This window comes from Meriones unguiculatus, chromosome 18, assembly GCF_030254825.1.
Source record: "Meriones unguiculatus strain TT.TT164.6M chromosome 18, Bangor_MerUng_6.1, whole genome shotgun sequence".
Classification (NCBI taxonomy): Eukaryota; Metazoa; Chordata; class Mammalia; order Rodentia; family Muridae; genus Meriones; species Meriones unguiculatus.
Window position 1 is genome coordinate 15566897 of NC_083365.1, and position 19502 is coordinate 15586398.

At 39.9% G+C, this 19502-nt stretch overlaps 1 protein-coding gene across 2 annotated transcripts in view; it reads left to right on the forward strand.

Annotated features, from left to right (window-relative positions):
- Atp8b4 (ATPase phospholipid transporting 8B4 (putative)) overlaps nt 1–19502 on the forward strand; it is a 175575-nt gene that overhangs the window by 23091 nt on the left and 132982 nt on the right. For both annotated transcript variants that reach the window (XM_060371530.1, XM_060371531.1), the window contains 3 exons: nt 12650–12763; nt 15627–15725; nt 17064–17125. In XM_060371530.1, coding sequence (XP_060227513.1) covers nt 12650–12763; nt 15627–15725; nt 17064–17125 — 275 coding nt within the window. The remainder of the gene's footprint in view (nt 1–12649; nt 12764–15626; nt 15726–17063; nt 17126–19502) is intronic.

The following is a 19502-nucleotide window of genomic DNA, read 5'->3' on the forward strand; positions in this document are numbered from 1 at the left end:
TTCGACTTCCCTCCACCCAACAAATGTTTTTCAAAGTTCAGTATTCCTAGTGTGCCTGCTCTCTACCTAGCAACATGTATTTATGTTTGTATTTTTTCTCAAAGAAGATTTGAGATAGTGTCCAAACAGAACACCAACCTCAAGGAGATAAAGAGTATGTGAGGAAAGTGAAATAGGTGAGGTATTTTTAAAAATCTATTTAATTTTATATTACGTGCATTGGTTGGTGTAAGAGATCCCTTGGCACTAAAGCTACAGACAGTTGTGAGCTGTTATGTGGGTGCTGGGGATTGAACCCTGGTCATTTGGAAGAGCAGACAATGTTCTTAACTACTGAGCCATCTTCCCAGCCCCTCAGGTGGGGTAATTTCGAGTGACCTTGAACCATACGGGGCCTGTCTGCTTACACTAGCAGTGTGTTCCAGGCCAGTGGGATTATCCAGCAAGGAAAATTCTGGATTCTGCTTCCCATTTTCAAGGAGCATGTGCAATCTACACAGGAAGAGAAGGCTAGAACACCAGATAAGCCAACAGTGAGAATGAAAAGGAGATTCAAATTTTTCATTTTGTTATATGGCCTATAATGCCAGGGAAGAGAGAACTCCATGCCAGTAAAACTTTTGGAGCAACTTTTGGTCGAGGAAATGGGGAATGGTTTCAGTCTTGCATAGTCATTTGTATTGCCAGGGTCAGGAAGGGCAGTGTAGAGCAAGGGTTGAGTGTGCCATGTGAAATGAGAGAGGAAGATGCTTTATGAAGAAGCGTGGTGCGCAGTGATGCGCATTTGCTGTCCCAATGCAAGGGCCGCCCCTGTAGTTTGTGTATAAGGTGACTGGCTCAGAGTGGCTGGGAGCCTCCAACTAAAATAAGATTCTATTTGGCCTACAGATTAAATAGACTGCAGCTTGGAGCAGAGCCTGGCTGTGGCAAGAGTTGTCGATTTCGGAATGTCTTCATAGGAGGAGATATATGACACTGAGAGAAATGTGGAAGTTGTTGGGGGTGATGGCTGGCTGTGCAGTGAGGGGCAGCTACTCTGGGCTGGTGAGACAGCGGGAAGGGGGAGCCTAAGAGGGGAAGGAGAGCAATTTCTAAGGACAGGAAGCTGGAAGCTTGAGGAAGGGGGCATCTCAGGAAATGGGAAGTAAAGGTTCTGCAGGTGGGTGCAAGGGGATTGAGAACCACGGAAAAACCCTGTTGATCTTAAGTAGCTGGAGGACCTTAAGAAAGTGGTTTTGTTCTTTCTCCCCTTTTACAACCCACTAGGCTATACATGACATGCAAAATATTATTTTCAAATTATGATGCCTTACTTTCAAACTCATCACTGACGTTAGGATATACTCTATATTACCCAGCCATAGATTATCACCCTGCAGGCATAGCACCTTCCCTTACAAACTAGGAATGTAGGAAAGTTTGACTATTTGGTCAGACATCAAACAGTGAGGTACAACTCTACAGGATGGAATGCTTAGATTACTATAAACTCAGCAAGTGTAATGCTACCAAATGTTATCAACATTATAATGAGTATAACATCTTACCAAGTTCATATATGCAGGAAGTAACACAGGCCTGAGTCCTGGCATGATAAGTTCCAAGAGCTTCTGATGGCCAACACGACACACCAAGCACAGAGCCGCAGCACTACACACAGGCTTGGCTGCATTGGTAAAGATCTTGTAGGCGTACTTGCAGCATTCACATTCTCCCAGCTAACTGGCAAATCTCTCAAAGCACACTCCATCACGTAGGGCATTTGTTCTCCGCTTGCCAAATGCTGTTATCCTTTAACACAGTTTCTCGTATTGTGATGACCTCCAACCATAAAATTATTTTTGTTGCTACTTCACACCTGTGCTTTTGCTATTATTATGAAGCATAATCTGTGTTTTCAGATGGTCTTAGGTGACCCCTGTGAAAGCGTCATTCAACCTCCCAAAGGGGTTCCCAACCTATAGGTTGAGAACCACTGATAGAGAGGCACAGTTTGGTCACATTAAAGGAAATGTTACTCATATGATTAGCAACTATATTTGGGCTCTACTTGCTCAACACTGTCTCAGTGTCTGAAATGTGTCAAGGCCGAAGAGAGCGTCTGATTCCTCGCACTGATAGCCATTGGGCAACTGTGCTCAGGAGCTGTAATGAATTGTGCTGCTGCTACTACAGCAGGACCTGCCCTGCCTGGCTCTGCATTGCGTGGGGTGTCAGATTTCAGGCTGTGTTGTTGTGAATGACCAGTTTTGTAAAGTAATATTTTTGACTGAAGTTACTCTCCTTTTTTTGGAGAACAGCTCTTGTCACTGCTGTGATTGAATAAAAGAAACCCGAAAGAAACAACCTAAGAGAAGAAAGCTTTATTCTGGCTTATTGTCTTAGAAACCTTAATATTTTCTTAAATATATTTGTATGTTATTCTGTGAGATAACATATAATTGGAACCAGAGGAATAAAGATAGGTGACCCCTGATGGTAGAATTTAGGAGCTCTGTTTTGGCTGCTTCCGGATGGATTTCAGCTAACACTAAAGGACTGGAGAGGAAGAGGAAGAGAAGCAGCTGCCCCTGTGAAGACAACCACAAATTCAGTTTCCTTTGTATTCAGTGCCCTTATGAAACAGGCCGATAATCACCACATGAACCAAGTGGGGCAACTTAGTAACAATTTCGAAGCTAACGGAAAACCACTATCTCCAACCGTCACCAAGTGGTTTTTTTTTAAATCACCTTTTGTAGTTTTATTTATCAGCCCAAACAATATGGTTCTATGATCAGATTGTTAAAAATCACAGTAATTGTCATACCTTACATTTTGTAGTTAGAAGATCAATCAACTTATTTGCATAAAAGTATAGTATCTAATTTGTGTCGACTACCAATGCTCAGATTTTTGTGTTTTTCATGTGACTATGTTTCTTCTTTGTAAATATTTGTGGTAAAATATTTTGAAATATAAATTGTGGAATGGTTAAATCAAGTTAATTAACATATACACTGCTTATTATACTTACTGTTTCGTGGTGGTAACACTTAACATAAACTCAAAAAAAGTTGTGTTTGTTGTTTCTGAGTTTTGAGACAATGTTTTACTTTGTAGCTCTGGCTGTCCTGGAACTCACTATGCAGACCAGGTTGGTCTGAAACTCACAGCCATCCTCTTGCATCAGCCTTCCAGTACTGAGCTTATAGATGTGACATAGACAAGCTAGTAGGACTTAAATTTCAGTTTTAACACTTAACAAGTGTGCTGCTTTGGAGCTGTTTGTATGTTTATGTGGCTTTGTGTGACATGAGTGTTAGGTGACATGGTAGTTGAAAGGCTGTGTGTGCAGCATCCCGAGAGTGTTCTGGCTTGATGAATGGGAAGTTCTTGGGGAATTAAACTTAGTAGAGCAAATGATTTACATGTCTGGACTGGTGATTTGAATCAGTAGCTGCGGGTACCTTAGGCCAGATGTGTCCTGACTGCTCTGGTTTCACGTATGCCTTCCTGGTTGTAAACTTGTGGGTCCAGCTTTAGATGTCCAGGTGCCATGGAGATAAGTAGGCGAGGTGATACTGTTCTGTGTCAGTTGTGGCAAAGTACAGGGACAGAAGGTTGTTTTGAAGATGTATTTTTGTTGTTGTTGTTTTTGGTTACATGTGTTTATGTGTGGGTAGGTGCTGATGGCCTGCAAAGGCCAGGAAAACTTACTGGATCATCTAGGGCTGGAATTATAGGCGGTTGTGAGCTGCCCTGTCAGGTCCTGGGAACTGAGCTCAAAACCTCTGCGAGAATAGTAGACCATCATAACTGCTGAGCCATATCCCCAGAGAATTGCTTTATATAAAAGGAAAAACCTGGCTGGCCTCTCTAGTACTGCCAAGTTAGCTTATGGTCATTGAAGCTTAATGGAGAGTTACTTTTAAAAACTTTCCCTGCTTACTTTCCTACAGAATTCTATATATATTCTAATCGTGTTTATAACCTTCTAGAATAGGGGGAGTCACTAGCCCCCTAAACACTGTGCTGCCTTTGGATAATGTATTTAATTGATATATATATATATATATATATATATATTAACTCTACATATTACCAGGCTTTATAAGGACATTTTAACACAAGCATATGAAATATGTTGATTGTGTTTCCTAACATGCTTTTACCTTCCCTCTCTCCTAACTCCTCATGTTAGTCTCTTTTCATCCCTGGACACTGTCACTTCTACTTTCATTTTATATACATACATACATACATACATACATGATTTTGTATGTCTATATAAAATTAAGATTCCCAAGTGATATCAAATATAGCATACAACATTTGTCTGAGTCTGTCTTAATTCATGTAATTTAATAATCTCCAGTTCCATTCATTTTCCTAGAAACAACAAGTTTTTTTGAGACAGGGTCTCACTAGGTAGCCTTGTTTGTCCTAGAACTCACTATTTAGATTAGTCTTGTCTAGAACTCACCATGTAGACCAGGCAACCCTAGAACTCACTATGTAAATTATGTTGACCTAGAAGTTACTATGTAGGCTAGGCTGATCTAGAACTCACTACGTAGACCAAGCTGTCTTAAAATTCACTGTGTAGACTAGGCTGGTCTAGAACTCATTATGTTGACCAGGCAACCCTAGAACTTACTATGTAAATTATGTTTGCCTAAAAATTACTATATAGGCTAGGTCTCACTATGTAGAGTAGGCTGGTCTAGAACTTACTATGTAGACCAAGCTACCCCAGAACTCACTATGTGGATTAGGTTGGCCTAGAAGTTACTATGTAGAGCCAGTTGGCCTAGAATTCACTGTGTAGACTAGGCTGGTCTTGAACTCGCAGAAGTCTTCCTGGCTCTGATTACAGGTGTATGCCACCACATCCAGCAGGATAGTTTCATTACTCTCTGTTAATGGAGGCAAACTGATATCCATTTGCTTTATTATCCTCTCCTCCATTCTTTCAAACACTCATTTTGCTTTTTGTTTGGAGGCTGAAGCAGAGCAAATATGTTTCCCAGTTCACATGACAATCCTTCTTGTATCTGTGGATGAATGGTATTCCTGACCACCCAAAATAACTGCTTGGATTCTATTTCTTTTCAAAGAGCTTCTGCTTTTCTGGGACTGCTTATGGTGGACTGTTCCAGAGTCAAGCACAACATTTTAGATGCTTTTTAACTAGCTTGATGTGGAAGAGAAAGCAGTACTTTCCACAATACTGCAGTGGAAGTATTGATGAGTGGGAGAGAGCAGCAGCTTTTCAGAGATGGTTGACAGTGACCCTCACTTCTATTGTTAGTGACAAGGACTGGTACTCTCTGTCATTAAGTCTCATTTACTATTGTGCCATATGCAGACTTACTGAGCATGACTTCTGTGTCTCCATCAATATTCAAGCACCTTCCCTTGAGCCTTTCTTGTTACTTAGCTTATTTGGGTCTGTGGGTTGTAGCATGCTTATCCTGTACTATATGGCTAATATTCACTTATAAGTGAGTATATACCATATATGTCTTTCTGGGTCTGGGTTGCCTCTCTCAGGATGATATTTTCTAGTTCCATTCATTTGCCTATAAATTTCATGATGTCCTTTAAAAAAATCTGCGTATATTCCATTGTGTAAATGTACCACAGTTTTTTTTTTTCATCTGTTCTTTGGTTGAGGGACATCTGAGTTGTTTCCAGTTTCTGGTTATTATGAGTAAAGCTGCTATGAACATCATTAAGCAAATGTCCTTGTGGTTTGGTGAAGCATATTTTGGGTATATGCCAAAGAGAGGTATAGCTGGGTCTTGAGGTGGAACTATTTCTAATTTTCTGAGAAACCACCAGATTGATTTCCAAAGTGGTTGTACAAATTTGCACTCCCACCAGCAATGGAGGAGTGTTCCTTTTGCTCCACATCCTTGCCAGCATGTATTGTCACTTGAGTTTTGATCTTAGTCATTCTGGTGGGTATATGATGGAATCTCAGAGTCATTTTGATTTGCATTTTCCAGATGACTAAGGACACTGAGCATTTCTTTAAGTGTTTATTGGCCGTTGGGGATTCCTCAATTGAGAATTATTTGTTTAACTATGTATCCCAATTTTAAAAACCAAATGGATTATTTGGTTTGATGGTGTTTGATTTCTTGAGTTCTTCATATATTTTGGATATTAGTTCTCTATTGAATGTTGGATTTGTGAAGATCTTTCCCCAATTTGTAGGTTGCCTTTTTGTTTTATTGACTGTGTCCTTTGCTTTCCAGAGATTTTCAGTTTCATGAGGTCTCATTTATTAATTGTTGATCTTAGTACTTGAGCTGTTGGGGTTGTAGTCAGGAAGTTGTCTCCTATACCAATGCATTCAAGGCTATTCCTCACCTTCTCTTGTAGTAGATTTAGTGCATCTGGTCGAGGTCTTTGATCCACTTAGACTTTAGTTTTGTGCAAGGTGATAAGTATGGATCTATTTGCATTCTTCTACATGTAGACACTCAGTTAGACCAGCACCATTTGTTGTAAATGCAACAAACGATAAATGGGCTGAAAAAGAAATTAGGGAAACAATATCCTTCACAATAGCTACAAACAATATAAAATATCTTGGTATAATTCTAACCAAGGAATTTAAAGACCCATATGACAGGAACTTCATGTCTGTGAAGAAAGAAAGTAAAGAAGGTATCAGAAGATGGAAAGATCTCCCATGCTCATGGATTAACATAGTAAAAATGGCCATCATAACAAAAGCAATCTACAGCTTCAATGCAATTCCCATCAAAATTCCAACACAGTTCTTTACAGACCTTGAAAGAGCAATTCTCAACTTCATATGAAAAAAAAAACAAACAAAACAGCAACAACAAAAAACCCAGGATAGCAAAAACAACCCTTTACAATAAAAGAACTTGTGGAGGTATCTGCCATCCCTGATTTCAGGTTGTACTACAGAGAAATGGTAATAAAAACTGCACAGTATTGGAATAAAAACAGACAAGTCGACCAATGGAACCGAATCGAAGACCCAGAAATAAATCCACACACCTATAGAAGGCAATGGAATGGACCTGGTCATCTTTGTCCTTTAGCAGATTTGTGCACTGGTTGTTATTCTTAGCTGAGCTCCCAGTGATGCTTGATGTTTGGCTGGACGATTAGCATATTTTTTTTTTCTTTTACATGGTTTCTCTGTGTAGCCCTGGCTGTATTGGAACTAGCTCTGTAGACCAGGCTGGCCTCCAACTTAGAGAACCACCTGCCTCTGCCTCCTGAGTGCTGGGATTAAAGGCAGATTGCCATCAGGCCTGGCATGGATAGTTAGCTATTAAATAAGCCAATTCCCATGATTCCTTGCTCTGGAGCCTGGTGCGTGGACTTGCGTTCAATGTCTTACAGCATCTGATCAAACGGGCCTCCACACAGACCCCCAGAACACTGTTAGGCCACATAGCACTCACACTGGGTTCTTACAGTCTCTTATTGAATCTCTGTGTAAGCCTTGCTGAAGGTCATGGGCTCTTTTCATTCTTGTTGTTAGGGAGTCTCATTGTCAGCCCTGAGGCAAGGTTAGGGCTGAATTTAACTCAGATCATCTTGTCCAGCCTCAAAATTTAGTGAAAATTCATTAAACTTTTTGCACATTCCCGGACCACAAAATATAGAATGATATTTTATTTATAAATTATTATTATTTTAATGATACATCCTACTTTTTTGCTCTTATTTCTGACCCACTCCTCTGTTTCTTCTCGCTCCCAACACCTCCTCCCAGACAAACTTCATCCAACAAAGAAACAAAGGCAGGTATTGTGAATTTGCATGAATTTGGATTTATTACCTAATCCTTCCTGTGAAGGGGCTGTAGGCCAGGAAGGCTGGGGCTGTTGCAGGAGCAAGGAGAGATGGAATGAGGCCACAGAGTACCATGGACTTCCTTCTGATCTCCAGTTGTAACCTAAGGGTATGGCTTGAGGCTGCATTATTTATGTAGACCCCTGACCTAAGAAGAGTCCTTGGAACTCTGGACAGTTTTTGTTAACCAGACTCTTACACTGTGCCTTTGTTATTGTCATAAATGCTGAATGTCTGAAGTTTGGCCCAGTTCCCAGACTCTACAGTAGTGTGAGCATGGTCTATTTACTAAACAACTTCTATGGGCTTCATGCTCTCAAACCTCCCTGTACTTAAGAAAACGAGCCCACTGATAGGGCTCCCCTACACTCTGCCCCTAGCCTATCAGGTTCCATTAGGACTGTCTGGATCCTCTTTCTCTGTGGCCTGGTAAGGGCACCTCACCAGGGGGAGGTGATCAAAGAGTAGGCAACTGAGTTCATGCCAGAGACTGTTCCTGTTCCCCTTACTAGGGAACCCACTTGGAGACTGAGCTGCCTAGGGGAGGGACATAGGTGGGGAAAAGGGAGGAAGGGTGGGACTGGGAGGAGATGAGGGAGGGAGCTACAGCCGGGATACAGAGCGAATAAATTATAATTAATAATAAAATAATAATAAACAAAATAATAACAGAAACACAAATAAAAAACAAAAGGAAAATGAGCCTAATTGAACTAGGTTTAACATCGGCTCAAAGCACCACCCACTTTACATCTAGAAGGCTCTGAAGCTCTGAGGTGGGCTGCTATCAAAGCCATGGGCCTTGCCCTTAGCAGAGGCTGGATGTGTAAGGAGGAGGCACAGACACACCCTGGCAAGCAAGAGTCAAACAGATCACTAGCATCGCTCCCAGAAAGAGCCACTGAAGTACTGGCTTGCTTTATGCTCTCTCCTCTCTCAAACCCCACCTTTTCTAACAGCTGGAATTTTAAGTCCCTTTTCAATGTCACAGAAGAGAAGTTAACAATATGTTTAGAATTATCTAAAATGTTCTGAGTGTTTAAACATCCTGGACAAACAAAAAGAAAGTAGTGTGATTAAATTAACCTCAGAGGAGAATTTAATTTGTTCCCCTGGTAATTGTGCAAAGTAGTCCTTTGTAGATAAATCATTATTCATAGGACATTGCTAGTTCTAGAACAGGCTTTCAGATGCTGAGACACTAAACAGAGGCCTGAGGGTGGAAAAGAGAAGATAGTTGTCATGGCTGCCTGGCAGATTTGCTTTGGGAGAGACCAAGACTCAAGGGCTCCTCTGCCACTGCTTCTGAGCTTAGATGGGAAATGAGCTCCCAGAGCAGCTTGGTGACACTCCAGTTCAGGCTGAAAGTGACTGCTCAGGCTGATTGAATTAATGTGAACCCTGTACTACAACAATCAGAGGATCCTCTCCCAAGAGGCAGTCTGGAGATGCCATATTTGTGATTCCCCTGCACACACACAGCGTTTTAACACGGGACTCTATGAAACATTACCTTTAGCAGCAGCCCTCAAAACTGCTCTCAGTTTCGTTTGTTTCCCTATTGCAAAACGATGCAGAGACACACGGGAGATGTCTCCCGGCAGGTTCTGAGGACTGTGGGCTGGGTGCATGGAAGGCGACACCCCCTGTCAGTTGTGGTGAAATTGTCTTCTTGAGAGCTCCACGCTTTCCCATCCCGGCTATGCTCATTTCCTATGATCATAACATTGACTGGCCAGCTGTCTTCAAAGTGAGCACAATTTCCCATTTGTGAAAAAAAAAGCAGAACTCGAAGTATATCTATGCACATATGATAAATATTTCTTTTTTTGTGCTGTAGATACAGTATATGTGTATGCACACATATAAGTATACATGTGTATGTATCATACTCATACGTAAATGCACTTATGTGTATACGTGTAAAATACTTGTGTACATACATTGTCCTTACCATAGCATACATGTAGAGTAAACACACATCATGAGCAGCCAGACAGGACTGTGCTGCTCATGTACCCCACCCACGCATTCTCTGGGGGCGCTTTGCATAAGTACGGTGTGCTTTACACATTTCCTGAGTGGTGCAAATGCCTCCTGGCCACATCCTCCTTTACGAAAGCGGTCTGTGGGCACAGCTTCTCCTTGGTCTTAATTCGGTGGTGTAGAGATGCTCTTTCTCTTAGCAGGATCCTTTGTTTCCCTGGAATGTAGATGGTCTCATAACAACTCTACACACGAGTTTTCCCGTAGCAAGAGCAGGGAGACCTTTTTACAGCTGACGTGACACAGAAGGGTGTTTCATGAGGGAAGAAGTTTTGATAATGCTGAAATCATGGGACTCTTGCAAAACCCCCTGGGGTGTGGCCTGTGGCATTCGCAGAATCACAGTGTTTCCAGACAACCCCTAAGCTCTTGAGGGTTACCTTCTGTGATGCAATGTGTTAGGCAAGAGTAAAGCCACGCTCTTAAACGGAACACGAATGAACCTCAAATATGTCAGTAACGCTTGTGTCTGGGGTTTGGTTGGTAGTAAAAACAAACAAACAAAAACAAAACAAAACAAAAACAACTTCAAACTAACTTAGGCAACAGGTATGAACAAAACATAATTAAAAAATAAGAGACAGTGGAGCCTCAGGAAGGGCCTGTTCTAATTTCTCTCTCCTTTCCTTTTGGGTTTTATTTACCTATTTTTCTGTCAGAGACTCAATACAAGACTTCAAACTCACTACGCATCTCAGACTGGCGTGGAGCTTTCTACCTTCCTGCCTCTCCGAACCTTGGCTTTTCCTGTTATGGAATGGAAACAATAGTGTCCATCTCAGGAATGTTTTGAGGATAGAACAAGTTGCAAAAGGTCAAGTTCTTAAAACAGAGCTTGGAAGATTGACTGACCTCATTGCCAGACATGATTTCCCTCCTCTTCAGTGGGCCTTCAGTCCAATTAAATAGCTCTTGGTTACTGCCAAGATATAAGTGCCACTGTTGTACTCTTAGAGAAACCTTTTCATGCTGATCAATTTTGTGGTTCATAGGCATACTAGCTGACGCAGGACTTTTGAATGTTCTCTCCTCTTGCCGTCTTGCATAGCACCTTCCAGTAGCATATTGAGTCTGCGTTTCATCAGGTCTTATTACCTCAATCTTGATATGCTATCTTGGTGGGCAAGATAAGAGTTAAGCCTCATGGGAACATAGAAAAATGCGTTTATGAGTGCTCAAATAAAACATTTATTATATTTTCAAAGATTCATGCAAAGGTTAATAGAACATTCAATATACAGTATATTTTGAGTATGTTGTACATGTGTGCATGTATCCACCTTTATTTACTTAGTTATATTTGAGGCAGGGACCTCAGCTGCCTGTTACCTGCCTGAAGTCTAGGCTGGCTCTCCAGGGTGAGCCCCATGCATCTACCTGTCTCTGCCTCTCCGATGCTGACATCTTCCCCCTGCCCCGTTTTGGTACATGGGTTCTGAGGGTGGAAGTCAGACCCTTGTGTTGAGGCAAACCCTTTGCTAACCGAGCTGCTCCCCAGCCCCCTGTATTTCATAGAAAGACTGAATGAAGTGCTAGTACCAATCTGTAGGAAGGTGATTAGTTGTGCACCAGACTTTATTGTTTGAGTAATATTTTCTTTTCCTGTGGGTTTGTCCTTTTAAGCGTATTTGTCATTAATTTTATACTAATACACAAAACACATGTATTTGAAATTTCCTGATGGCACAGAGTTGGAAGAAATATTTAATGCTTTTGGCTAATGCATACAGAGTTCAAATGATAGTTTAGAGACACATGTAAGTTTTTTTATTTTTTATATTAATATTAAAAGTAAATGCTTAGGTAGAAAAACCAGTTTAATATCAATGTCTATAGAAATCACCTAATGATCATTTTAGGTGATTAAAAGTCAATATGGAAACACAGTGAGATGCAATTTCCAAAACACTTATGAAGTGTCAGGGCAACTTAACATAAACACTTAGAACACAGGACGATGGAGTCTTATTATTGGGCCATATCTGTATTTTATATTTGGATGTAGCCATTGTGTCTTAGCACAGGTATAGAGAAGTTGGATGGATTCTGAAGAGAGCAAAGGGGACAGAATATCTGTAGAAAGTCCTGGAGAAGCTTCAGGGTTTGGGAGTGTGCATCAGGGACAGAGGATGTAGTGTGTTGTATGAGCAGCCTCAAATATTGGGATTCTATCACCAGATAAAGCCTTAGACTTGGTATAAATGATCTGAGGGGCACACCTTGGCATGGTGAGACAAAAAAAATGTCTTTTTTGTAATAAAGATTGTTTCTAGTGGTTCCATTCTGAACTAAGGACAGACGGCCTTGTAAACAGTGAGTTTACAAGATCCCAGAAGATCTCAATACATAGAAATCCCTTATCAATTTCCCAAGGGAATCATACTTTGGGGAAATAGACCATATTGATCATCACCCAAATGCCTCTAGTCCTGTGACTGCAGCATGAGCTCAGGAACCCTCAAGCAGCACAGTGGTCACTCCTGCAACAGCTCCCAAAGAGTGCGTAAGAGGAGGAAATTCTCAGAAGCCAACTTTATAACCCATGACTACACGGGTGATACGGCACTGAGTGATTTCGTCTAGAACTAGGACAACATTATCTTGTGAAATGTGAAGAAGGTCTTGGGCCATGGAGCTTCAGACTTCCTAGGCTGCTAACTGCTCCATCTTGTTCTGGCATAAGCTGGGCTCAGCTTTGTACGTGTAGTGTAGGAGTCATAATGAGCAATGCCTCGATCCAAAGTAACACGGCCCTGTTTCTTTTCTTTTTCAGGACAATCGTATCAAAACATCCAAGTACAACATTCTCACATTCTTGCCAATTAATTTATTTGAGCAGTTCCAAAGAGTGGCGAATGCCTATTTCCTTTTCCTGCTCATACTACAGGTAATCTTTCACTTGTATTTTTTCATTATCTATTTGCTGAAAGTATTTAGATAATTTTAAAGAAAAGTTAACTTACTTAGTTAAATATTCATGATTATATAAGACTACTCCTATTAGATTTTTAATGTTATTACTACTTTTTGTCTTAAAAATAAGGGAGGGCTAAGAATAGGTAAAATAAAAATGGTACATTTATCGATTTAAACACCTAGGTCCTTTCAATAGGCACCTTTATTTGAACCATATAAGAGTCTCAATTTTATTTGAACCACATGTTAGTCTAATAATTGCTACTCATAACCTTCTTCGTTTCCTTATTCTCCTCCATTGACAGGATGGGACTCTACCTTAATGCTTTAAATTTTGTGCAACTTAATTTGCCAAATTCCCCTTTAATCTAAGAACAGCGGCACTTTGTGTGCACTTATAAAAGAAATGATAAAAGAAATGATGTCTGATATGTTATTTCACTGCAGTGTGACTGTTTTTTATCATGTTGAGTGGTTCATTAGTAGTTAATAGCCTTCCCCCATTTAATTGGGGTTAAAAAATAAAATTTTAATTTAATTGGGTTGAAAATGAAATTGGGTGTAAATGAAATTTCTACTTTGAAAGCATATATCAAGAAAGATTCATACACACATCAAAAGTTCATGTCAGCCAGTGACTTGTTTCGTTTTTGTTTTGGATGACATAATCAGGTCAGATTGGTAGATCCAGGTTAGGCTGTGTGCTGTTTATAAGAGCTGTGAAGGTGGCTCAGCCTGTGCGAACTAGATGAACAGTGTTGAGTATGGTCTGGAGTTGAGTACCATGTGAGATAACCTTTTGGTTGTAAGTGCCAGAGATCTAAATTAGTTCCAGCAGAAGATGACTATTTCCCAAGGTGTTATCTGTTTTCCTGTGTGACTGGATTCACTGACAGTAGCCGGAGCTGTAGGACATGGCTTTTCTTTCTCTGTTTTCTTCCACATTGCCAGGTCCTACCTATCTGGTAGTCCTGCCAGCTTCATAACTTATCTTCCAAGGTTTCCAACTCCCATGAAGGAAAAAAGTGGGGAGAAAAAGAGGAGAGAGAGAGAGAGAGAGAGAGAGAGAGAGAGAGAGAGAGAGAATCACTGTTGCTCAAGAATTTGGTGCAGTTATTGTCTAGAGCATGTGTCAAGACATGGGCCAGAATGGAGTCAGCTCACTAAAACTAAAAGAACTGAGATCAGAGGGTTTGAAAGCTCCCACAAAAAATGCTGTAACTGGATACTGATTGCAAAACAAAACAACAGCTCAAACCAGATCTAACCGAATCAGACCAGGTTAGATTAAACTAACCAATCAAAAGAGCCTAATGAATGAACAAATTGCTCTTCATGAAAGGAAATGTAGATCCGAGGTCTTTCCTCCTGTCAGCGTCATAGAATTGCTTTTGCATTCTTGATGTGACCTTTCACACCATTTCGGAATTTTGAATTTATTTTTCTAATGACACTCTTACTTAGAGTCTCAGGCTTTTGTTCATATAATTTTATATTTGGAAGGAACATTTGAGATGATTCTGTTCAATATTATTTATTGATGAACACCGGGGAACCATGAAGGTGAGATTATGTGTAAAGCAATGGATTAACAATGAGGAGAAATTGTGGGTTTTTCTGCTATTCACTCTGTGTTTCAGCTGCATTTTCAGGAACCTTTTGCTTTGTTTTCTTATTGTGTCTCTTAAAGTGATTTTTATTTAAATTATCATGTTATAATATATATGTTTGTGAACTATAGAGTTTGAGAATTCAGATTATGCACACAATATGTAATGATCAATTCAGGGTAGTTAGCTTTCTATATCTTAGGTATTGACCAGTCCTTTGTGTTAGGAAGACTTGAACTCCTGTTTAACCTATTATCACCTAGTGGGTTGTAGGATGATGGAATTTATGTTTATCACCTCAGGGTTTTTTTTTTTTTTAGATTTAAAAACTGCACAGAATCTATTATATAAAATTGGTTTAGTTTTGAATTATTTATGGAACTTGATCTTCACCCCCTGACAGTCTCTGCCTGATGGTCCTGAAGCAGGTCCCAAGTGAATACAATTTGATTAAAAACAAAAAACTCTACTTGTCTAAGATGGTCACATGCTTGTTACTACATCTGTCTTAGGTAGCACCAGAGATCCACCCACAAGGGAATAGGGTGGGAGTCAAAGAGACTTAGGTACATATTTCAGCAGTGTGTGTGCCTGCCGTAAATACTTCAGTTGTAAAATTGGGATAGGAAAATAAGGGCATGATGTCAGCTCTGCAGAGTTTTCTGACTCTAGGTCGCCAGACACAATGTATTCAGTGTAGAATAGGGGAAGAAGTATTTATGTGGGTACATAGCCTATGGGTTTGTATAAAACATTCTAGCATAGAAACTAACTCAACTTTTCAGAGCATCCAGTGATTTAAGATGGAAACACCTGGCTAGCCTCTGTTCAGGTCGATGATCAAAGGCTTTCTGGCAAGGGTTGCGAGGAGGGGTTGGTAACGTACCAAAAACTGAGATGAGAAGCAGAGGGATTGGTGGTGCGGAGCAACCTCATGAAAGATGCATGCCTGTGACAGAGCTCAAGGGTCCCGCTTGTCAGCTTGCTTTAAGTTTTCATTACCTTATTTTATTTTTATCAGATAGTCTGAAAATTGGCATAACGGCATTTCTCTATATGTTTTGTGGTTGAATGCATATCATTAAATCATGTTAGCTACTTTTGTAGAAATAGCCAAACATAACCCCATTTATTACTGCAAGTCTTATACAATTAATTGACAAAGTCTGGAAGATGCATTCCTTAATTTAAGAACTCTTGGACCACTGAAGATGTTTGTTTCAGCTCATTCCAGAAATCTCTTCCCTGACGTGGTTCACCACCATCGTGCCACTAGTCCTGGTGATCTCGATGACAGCTGTCAAGGACGCCACCGATGACTATGTGGGTATTCACTCCCGACAGTGCTTGATGTCTCGGTTTTAATCCTCTTTCTACCTTTTCAGAAATAGAAGCCTACCCAGTGCCGCCAAGGTATTGTTAAGTATGAGGTAGGGAGGAAGATTTGCAGTTACCAAGTTGATTTATGTGATGTTCCCTCACAGGTGTTTTATGTACAGTTTTTAATAAATCCTTAATTTGATATGAGTCATTTAAAATTGCCCCCACACATATGTGTAAGGCGCTTGTCTTAATGTGGTATGTTTCTGTCTCCTAATGAAGTGCCTAAGATATTTCAAGGGACACTTTGATACTATGCCATCTAAGGTTGAAAGAGAGAAAGCCTCACGGAAGTATAATGTGTATGTATACATGTATGTGTGTGTATGTTTATGTATGTATATACACAGACACACACATATATCATTTTGAAATACAAATAGGAAATCATTTACTCATGATTATGGTTTGTTGAATTAAAGCTTCATGCCTCTGAAAGCACTCCTGTTCATCTGCGGGTGTGCACTAATAGGCCGAGATGACTTTGACCCTAGGTTAACTACGTTATTTGTGTGTCTAATTTTGTCTCTTGTTATAGGACCTTGACAGTTCATATAGAAACTCTTATCAATGATTGCTAGTTACTGAGCCTAATGAAAAATCTCTTAATATTTGGATTCTCCCTAGATATATAAGATGCTTATATTACTGGAACATAAAATAATAAAAATTCTGATCACTTGGCCATAAACTCATGCCAAGTGTGATTCAGTATTTCATTCTGGTTTTTGTTTTAAGTGGTTGGTGCCTTAGAATATCACTGTTAACAATTAGGGTTTCAGGAGAATACAGATATAGGCAGTTAAAAGCAATTCCTTGGCTTTGAAGAAAACCATACAGCAAAATGAATGCTGCTAAAGCAAAGTGCTGAGTGCGCATGTGAAAGAAATAGAAACTCCAGTCCTGGTTGAAATTCTCAAAACCTGTATAGGTTCTTTCTAGACCAAGAGGTGATTGGAAGTAGCGAGAAGTATATAAGGATTCTTAGAAGTAGCTAGAAATGTATAAGGATTGGAGTTGTGGGTCTACCACGAAGCAGATACATATGAGAGCACATATAGAGAGAGGGTTGCCATGGTAATAGGTATGCCAGGATGAGATGTAAGAAGGTGAGTGTTGGTTAGCTGCGCATGGAACTCTGCTAAAAATAAGTGCAAGCTCAGTCCACGTCTGGACAGAAACGTTGTCCAAACAGATGAACTCAGACTATGCCCAGTGTTGCTGTCAGGATCAACTAAGTGTGACTTAAGATGTCCTCTCTTAAACTCTGATTTTTTTCAGTTTCGTCACAAGAGCGATAATCAAGTGAATAACCGGCAGTCTGAAGTGCTCATTGATAGCAAGTAAGAAATCCATTCTTTGGGCTCTCTTAGTAATTGGTGGCTTTCTATTTAAATTAAGTGTGTATTTCTGTCCTTCAACTTATTAGAAATTGAAGTATAGTTTGATTGTCTTTTCATGGGTCCTATTCATACTTAGCAAATTCTTTGGGAGTTTCTTTTATGGGTCGCAGACATAGCTTTGATATTGTAGAACCAAGTAAGTAGAGCTGATAGGATCTTAAATGCCTCCCATAGATTAATTTAGAACACATTATCTGCAGTAACATGAATTTCCCTTGTATTTAATTTCATGCATTAATAAATATGCCCCATGAAAACAGTACTAACATCAGCAGTGATTTCAAACATGAGTAAAAATACCCGAACAACAGTGAAAACACTAGAAAACTGAGAGGAAACTCTTGGAGCTCCTTCTCAATGTTTCTTCTTATTTTGCTTATTTTTGTATGGACGATTTTTCATATCTTTTAAATTTTTAATGAATTTTCTGAATTAGCTTACACAGTAAAAGGTTTCTGCATTTTCAGACATATTTCATTTGCTTGACTCTTAGTCTTCCCCTCCATTCTTTTTCCAGTTTACACTTTACCCCAGCATTTTCCTATTCCAATTGTTCTATTGCCTTCCCCCAAACTGTCTTTTAAACCTTCTCTATCTTTCCAGTCTCATGGACCCCTTTCTAGTTTTGTGGGCTCTAAATGAATTTACTTCCATCTGGACACATATTTAACAGAGTCAAGAACCACATATGAGGGAGAATCTGCAGATTTGTCTTAACCATTGAGCCTGGGTAAATAGAATGTTCTACTGAAAGTTGGCTCAGTGGTTATGAGCATTTGCTCTTCTTCCAGTTTGAGTCCTAGAACTCACAAGTGGCAACTCACAATTGCCTGTAACTTTGGTTCTAGGGGGATCAAATGCCCCTTAATTCTGAGGACACCTGCACCCACATAAAAAATTAAAATAACAAAAGTTATTTAAAAAAGAATAATTTCAGGGCTGGAGAAATGGCTGAGTGGCTGCAGTGATCTTCTGTTCTTGCAGAGGATTTAGGCTCAATTCCAAGTTAATTCCAAAGGATCCAATGCCCTGTGTGTACCAGGTACACACAAAAGTGCACAGACATATGTGTGAGGAAAACACTTTCACACACAGAATAAAATAAATATTGAAAAAAAAACAACGAAAATGCTTTCCATTTTCAACCATTTTCCTGCAAATTACATAATTCTATTTTTCTTCTGGGCTAAATGAAATTCCACTGTGTATATGCACACCATTGTCATGGTTCATTGATCAGAGAGATTGATCTACAGTTTTCTTTCTTTGTCTGGTTTTGACTTCAGAGTTACAGTGGCTTGATAGGACGAGTCTGGTTGTGTTCCTTCCCTATTTTACAGAAAAGTTTGAGAAGTGTTAATATTAAATCTTTCTGAACAACTTGTAGAATTCAGCAATAAATCCACCCACCTCTATCTTTGGTGTCATTTTGGGAGCTCAATCTTGTGTAGGTAAAGATAGCTACAGTGAGCTACCATGACATCTTTTTGCTGCACATCTTCCTATTTCCTGGCCTGCCATTCTTTCTGCCCTTTCCTCCTGTAATGTTTCCTGATAGGCTCTTACCCTTTCTAGTTGAGAACCTGCAACAGCAACAACCCCAGACACCACTGGCCTTAGCATGTCTGCTGCTGACATATGTCGAGCACGTCTCTGTGTCTTCCGAGTGGAATAGTGAAGCTCTTGATCCAGGGGAGAATTAAAGCACCCAACATTGAGCTACCCCATCTTACTTTGATTGGAATGGAGACTTTTGGTTTACAGAAGGGAGAAGACACTCTGAGTACTTTTATCTCCAGCCTCTTAGATTGCTTGTACATTGTGGTCATACCATTGTGATCACATGATGGTCACATCATCGTGCTCACATATGATGACTTTATGGTCAAACCATTGTGATCACATGGCATGTAAAAAGATATTGCAGATTTGAAAGGAAAACTTGAGAAGAAATTTTTCTAGTTTACTAAAACAGTGTTGATGAAATGGACTTTCATGGAATTCAAAAGGAAAGTATGGTAATAGTTTGAAGTGCTGTTTGGACACAGTAAAAGTACAAAACTAAAGTTCATTTTTTTCCCTCATGTTGCTAATTCACAATAAAAATATTTCAAAAAGGTTCACTTTCAAAAAATTAATTGCATTTTTAAAGGCCTTGGCCCTACCATTTCTTGGGCAGTTTCTGTTTGCCAGCTTTGCAGAGAGAAGGGTTTGCTTGCCAAAGGGCTGACTTCTGTATGCAGACTGCAGAGTTGTCACAGTTAATATAATAGTTTTCCATCGCAACCAATGGCTATGCTGCATAGATAGAATTTTT